Below are 6,732 nucleotides of genomic sequence, written 5' to 3' on the forward strand. Positions count from 1 at the left end.
CGCTTTTGTTCTGCCTTTCTTTTTCAGACTGCACATTTTGCATCCTAAAACAATGACAAGCTTTTTTCCTCCAAGGCTTTCACCCTAACATCATCTTTGGGGGGGTGGGGGGGAATAAGGAAAAAAGAGGTGGGATTTGTTTATTTATTTGTTTTTGATAAGATCGCTCTTTTAAAAACAAGACATTATTTTAGGAAGATAGTAATATTTGCAAAACAACTTAATTGACCTGACACCATTTACAGGGTCGATTATTATACCGGCGATAATGTTATTAATTCATCTTAGATAAATAAATGTGGAGTTGCTTTTAATAAACCCACTTTATGTATTATTTTTGTTTGTATTTTTAACATAAAATACATAAAGAAATCAAATAGATAATAATAGAATTTAAAATGAATAAAACAAACAATTAGTTATTTATTTATATATTATTTGGAATTTTCATTTGAAATAAATTATTTTTTTCAAATGGAAAATACGCGAATTAGAAGACCAGTCAGTGATATTTAATGTATGCATAAAGAAAAAATGTGTTTGAAATATGAGGATGAATTATATATTGTTTGTCTGCAAATGATAATAAAGAAAAAGAAGATGAAATGAAAAATTGTTTATCTGTGGCGCTTTTATTTTGAAAATAAACTAACCGTTTCCGGCTTCCCTGGTAGCATTGCAGCGCTTTAACGCTAGCACAGCAGGCAGTTGCAGCAGCGAAATGTCAGAGAATTGTAACGTTGGTAGGGTGTTTTAGGTCGAAGTGGCCTCCTACCGAAATGAGATAACATGGACAGCGTAACGACGGATTGCTGCTCGGCTGAGGAGGACGACTGCTCAGACTCGGAGGTTTTATGTCTCATGAGAGTCGGGAAAAACTCGGACTGGCTCCGTTTGTTCGAAAACGCAGAGGTGCAGTTGGCTAATGTTAGCAAAGAAGCAAAACTTAATGACTGTGAAGTTTCAAAGTTTATACATGAGTGTCCTAGTTGCCTCTTTAAATACGTCTATATATTTATATATTGTGTGTTATTTGTGTGTTTGGCATTCAGTATGGCGTAATTCACATTTTTTATATCAACGTAAAGCGCTGCAGAGGAAGACTAAGTTTCATGTTTATTTTTGACTGTGCAGATCACTGTTGGACGGGGCGTAGAGGTAACCCACCAGCTGTTATCTTCAACCTGCCCTCTTATGATCTCCAGATTGCACTGTTCCTTCAGGCAAAAGGAAGACGGCCAGTGGACAGTGACAGACAAGAAGGTGACCAGGTTTCTTTTGAGCTAAATGCTCTATACGTCTTTAGTTGTCTCTTTTCTCCTCAAACATATTTTGTTAAAGTCTAACTGTTGCTTAATGAAAATAATGTCTTTATGTTTTGATACGTGCATTTATGCTTTATGTTAGTGCTAGCCAGTTCTCTATCATTGCCCCTATATAACCTTTGGAATTCCACAAGATCCCGAGTCCATTATTTTTTTCTCACTGTTTTGCATTATATATATCATTATACAGTATGCTTTGAAAATTTCTAGCACTTGCATACTAATGCCATTACCTCATGTTTGTGCCTTTTAACCCTTATATCTCAGCCCTTTGTTTAAACTGAATTAGTAACTGGTTCTCATGTAATTACATTGTTCTAAATGCAAAAATTTTCTTCAATTCCTGTTGACTGTTGTCACTGTCCTGTTCTCTTCTTCTATTGCAGTCAAATTCTATTCATCCTTTATAACATCTTCACAAAACTGTGGCTTTAGCTAAAGGATGTAAATGAGTGATGAGGTGACAAATCCTAATGGAAGAGCTAAACATTCTTTTCTGTAAATAAAAGTCAACATAATTAATGGCAGGTCTCATCCCGAGAAGACAAAAGTTGTGTACAGTTTTCACCTTTCTTGAAGCTCAAATTTCCACCCCTAACTTAATAGCTTGTTAGAGACGACTCTAAAATTTATTGCTACTGCTTGTAACAACGTAAACTATGTTCTTTGGCGCTTTATGTACCACAGCAGCTTTTATACCCTGTGTTGCTTTCCTTCAGAGTCTCAACGGTGTGTGGGTAAATGGAGAGCGGATACCTGCTGAGCAACCCCATCTGCTCCAACTCGGAGACTCCATCCAGCTTGGAGTTCCTTTATTAGGGACCAAAGTGGAATTTGACTACATCCTCATCCAGCGGCCCCTCAAAGACATTAAGCCTTATTTGGTAAAGGAACATAGAGAAGATACCAAAGCGGCCCACACACCCAGAAAGTTCAAGAGAAAGTTGGGCGTAGAAGAGGTCGAGCCTTCTACCTCCAAGCACAAGCTCTACCGCTGCTCTTCTGCAGATAAATCGTTCGCAAAGCCCTGTCCTCTGTCTCCTGTGAAAGCAAGGCGGCAGCTCAGTCACACACAGCCAGAGGAGACAGTAACCAGCACAAAGGAGCATGAAGGAGCACTGCATCCTTCCGATGGATCCAGTTCTACCTGGGACCTCGACAACCTGCAAATGTAAGGCAAAAAGCTTCTCCAATTGGTCGTCTGGGATATTTGACTGGGATTGCTAATTTTATTTTTTGATTAGCTATTTCTGCTTCAGCTTTATTTACTTACTATCAGGTTATCCATCCAGATATCTGGATAGATAGAGTTTTTCATTTGTTGGAGTATATCAGTTTCATTTAGAGTTCAGTGTGCATTTGCTAGTTTTTATCAGTTATCATTGGCTAAATGTTGCTTACTTTTATACACAGATTGGGTAAAGAATATGCAACAGAAGATGCCATTTTCAAAAAAATATGCATAATTGTTGTTGATTAACTATTTGACTCTGACATTTTCTCCCAACTTTTGCTGTGGCCATTTTGCAGACTAGGTAAAGTGCCACCAGAAGGATTACAGAGTGCCAACGATGTAAACTTATTGTGTGAGGGAAAACCTAATAATTTCACATTTGTTTGAAACGTTAATAAGTTGATTCATAAACACAAAATATGAATATTAAAATTATAATTTTAGTATGTTTTAGTTTTCCAGTTAGTTATAGTTTTTAGCCATTAATTGGCGTTTTTATTCATTTCAGTTAACGAAAATGTTTTGTGAATTTCAGGTTTTTTTATTTTGTGAAGGCTATTTTTAGTGAACTATAATAGCCTTGCTAGATAGACAGTTCTTTTGCCAGCAACACAGTTTGGAGTTTCTCCTTATTTCTTGTTTTTTGGGGGGATTTTAAGTGTTAAGGAAGACACCGTGTTCAACATTTGCTTTCTGTTTGTAATTTCTTTACAAACAGGTTTTCCTGTTAAAATTAAAAGGTAGAAGAGGAAAAGACATGTTATCTTTTTGCCTCTGCAGGTACAGCCAGAACATCCTGCTCCTGAGGGAGCAGGTTAGCGACACGCAGAGGCAGGTCGAGACTCTGGAAGGCGAGCCCAGACAGGCGGACCCTCTCCGGGGAGAGCAGGTCCGGGAGCTGCAGGGTCAGCTGGAGGCGCTCAGAGCCAAGATGCACCGCATGGAGACGTTAGAGAAATCCTTCAGTGAAACAAAGAGGCAGTTAGAGGTGCACTGTTTTTTGTTGTTGTTGTTATTGTTTGTTCTTACAACCTGGTATAAATTCAAAATATTAAGCTTTTATGCATTTAAAAGACAAAATTTCTGTATAACTGTCACTTACAGAACTTTGAAAAAGTAGTCATACTTCACAGTGCTTCCATATTTCATATTTATTCTCAATGAAACTATATTCATTGTTAAACTCAAATATTTTATTAATCAAATTGCATTCCTAATTAATCAGGAGCAGAAAACCCAACAGCAAGAGGAGTTAATGAAAAAGCAGCTTGAAGAGGCCTTACAAGAGGTGAGAAACTCAAAAAAAGCTTCTTAATAACTGTTATATGAAGCCATTTATAGTGATTTTGTGTATAACAAAATCATCATTCACAAACTAAAACAAGCAGGGGGGGTTTCTGCTCTGTTTGACTATGTTGTGTGTCTGTGTAACTTCAGTTTGATTGTATTTATTTTCAACAGCAAAAAAAAGTGATAGATGAACTCGCCCTCTCTCGAAAAGGCTTTGAAGAAATTATATTGGCTAAAAACAAAGAGCTAGAAGTAACAAAGGTATATTTAAGCTTTAGTTTGTAATGTTATATTTCTTTTCTTCATGACTTTCAACTTCAAAATCTTTTTTGTCTGTGCAGGAGGAAAAAGAAAAGGCGAGAGCACAGAAAGAAGAGGTAGTCACTCAAGTTACTGAAGTCCTAGAGAACGAGCTTCAATGCATCATCTGCTCAGAGCTCTTCATCGAGGTTGGCTTATAACCAGTTTATCACTACTTTCTAATGTTTTATTAAACCACTAGGGGGCGCCTCAAATCAGATCTAATAATTAACAGTAAATAGTTAGACCCAAACAGTAAATAATTAACTAAATAGTACAACGAACACAAAACGGCTAAAAAAATTATGTATTAAATAGGTTTTTTTTATATTTAACATCTCCACTAACTCCTGTTCCAGGCCGTCATCCTGAATTGTGCCCACAGTTTCTGCTGTTACTGCATCAAGCAGTGGCGCAATAAAAAAGATGAGTGTCCCATTTGCCGCCAGGCCATCCAGTCCCAAACTCGATGTCTTGCTTTGGATAATTGCATCGACCGCATGGTGGAGAACCTGAGCCTGGACATGAAGGCCCGGCGGCAGGCCCTCGTCACTGAGAGGAAAGGTATGAGGTGCGTTCTGATGGCCGTCTGCAGTCACAGGCACTCATACACCTGCGCATTTTCATACATTTTCATTGTGCAATAAAAATATTTGTTGCCATGAAATTCAGTTCCAGCCAGAAAGTTGCATTCACTCATGATGGGCATGAATGTCAGTGTGTCATTTGTAGTAAACTTATTTAGTTCATTCTCTTTTCATTCTTTTCTGAAAGAGTATTTTGTTGTAACCTTGCAACAAACGCTGTTAATGTTTCATGGAATAGACGACTTTGAAGCAGAGCCCATACAGTTTTAGTTGTCTTGAAATCAAGGAACTTGTAGGAAGTAACAGTGCAACAATTTCTTTCATTTTTGGTTATCAGCTGATAATTGCTTGTGAAACTGATCTTATCTACCTCTGCTGAGGTCTGAAAATTGTCCAAGTGGATTATTAGCAATCATCTCCCCACTGTTGCCAACTTGCTATAATTTGTGAATTTTCAGAAACCTCTAGCGACTTTTTCTCTCTCTTTTTTTTTATTTCAAAATGGCACCTAGCGACTAAAATAAAAAATTTGGTTCTGTATTATTGAGACATTGACAACCGTTTCAGTTATAAAAAGACATGAATTACCCAAAATCAAGAACAGCAGGTCAAGCTTTTTAAAGATTGGTGATTGGCCAGAACACAACAGTCTTTGCAACACCTAGTATAAAGTTAATATTATCGATCACACATGGATCGTTTTTTTCTTCTTTTTAAACAACCAGTTGTGTCCAAGTTGCAACCATCTAATTGTTGATTTGACAAAATGTCGAAGAACTTTGAGGGTAGTCATTAATCTCCGTTATTCCACCCACTTTGAAATGCACTAGAATCACCATCAGCAACACAGACTGCTATCATAATGCTGCCACCAACATGCTTGACACTTAGTAGCGTTTTTAAGATTAAAACCCTCATCCTGCCTCCTGAAAACGTTTTTCTTGCCAACGGGGCCAAAAAATTGGGCATCTGAAATCAAAGAATGGAAATAATATTTAAGCAAAAGACAAAATTATAATTGTAGGTTACAAATCTGGTTGCACGTTTTTAAGGCAGTAAAAGAGGCAGTGTACATTAACAGCAGAGATGCTGGTGGAAGGAAATAAATATTTCAGACACAAGATGGCAGTACTATAGAGCATGGTGATCTGACTTTTTGTGCTGGGTATTTTTGAGAACACAGTCAAAAAGCTAAAGATAACCCATAAAACTAGATATTCGTTTGTAAGACACAAAAATGGACCAAACTCACGCTGTGTTTATCTCCGTGCTCTCCAGCAGCCGCCATCGCCGAGGTGATGGTGATCCACGATGACGACAGTAGCAGGACCAGTGACAGTAGCATGGTGTCCATAAACAGCAGTCTCAGCTCGGTGGTCTCTGTGGAGACGGACAGCAGCATCCATTTGGACTCCGAGGACAGTTTTGACGAGTTGGAGGATTAGCCCTTTCTGTTTTTGTTTTTTTTCTTAAATGTGAACAGGACTCTGTAGAGTTTTAGAATTCCCTGGAATGTTCTGGGGAGGTTTAGGATATTGTACAAAACGTTTCGGTCTCATCATGAGTCCACAAAGTGTTCCTTGAGTTTGTTTTTGTAATGAGGCCATTTTGAGTTTTTCTGTGAATTTTCAGCGACAGGAATAAAGTTTCTTCCTATGCATTTTCACTATCATTCCTGCACATGTTCTTTTTTGTGTTTCAGCTTTTTATACACTGATGTATTATTTAAAATGTATTTTACAACATGTGATAAAGTGATTCTTTATTAGATAAAAAGTAATTTTTCCATAATTTTATGCAAGATTATATTATGTTTAGTCCACAGATTGTCTATTTTGTATCATCATTTATCCACCTGAGAAGATTTATCAGTGTTTAGAATAAATCCAAGTACCATACATCAGCTCAAAAAATAATGTTTTAAAGATATTGCATAAGATAATTAATTATTAGATGTCAAAAACAGCAACTTACCGATAAATCTGAAACAAATTAT

General features: G+C 37.2%; 1 protein-coding gene across 3 annotated transcripts; it reads left to right on the forward strand.

The window, feature by feature from the left end:
* Positions 1-677: 677 nt before the first annotated feature.
* rnf8 (ring finger protein 8, E3 ubiquitin protein ligase) lies at positions 678-6,402 on the forward strand. Of its 3 annotated transcripts, none has more exons than XM_055054509.1 (9): positions 678-912; positions 1,135-1,263; positions 2,045-2,496; positions 3,340-3,547; positions 3,785-3,847; positions 4,021-4,110; positions 4,191-4,298; positions 4,509-4,713; positions 6,015-6,402. In XM_055054509.1, the coding sequence occupies exons 1-9, from the start codon at positions 790-792 to the stop codon at positions 6,179-6,181; spliced, it is 1,545 nt and encodes a 514-aa protein (XP_054910484.1). In that variant the 5' UTR covers positions 678-789; the 3' UTR covers positions 6,182-6,402. The 3 variants fall into 3 exon arrangements, with proteins under 3 accessions (XP_054910484.1, XP_054910485.1, XP_054910486.1); XM_055054510.1 differs by having other exon boundaries at positions 4,599-4,713; XM_055054511.1 differs by having other exon boundaries at positions 4,509-4,720; positions 6,015-6,159.
* Positions 6,403-6,732: the final 330 nt, after the last annotated feature.

Source organism: Poeciliopsis prolifica, unplaced genomic scaffold (assembly GCF_027474105.1).
Source record: "Poeciliopsis prolifica strain line A6 unplaced genomic scaffold, Auburn_PproV2 SCAFFOLD039, whole genome shotgun sequence".
In the NCBI taxonomy this organism is placed as follows: Eukaryota; Metazoa; Chordata; class Actinopteri; order Cyprinodontiformes; family Poeciliidae; genus Poeciliopsis; species Poeciliopsis prolifica.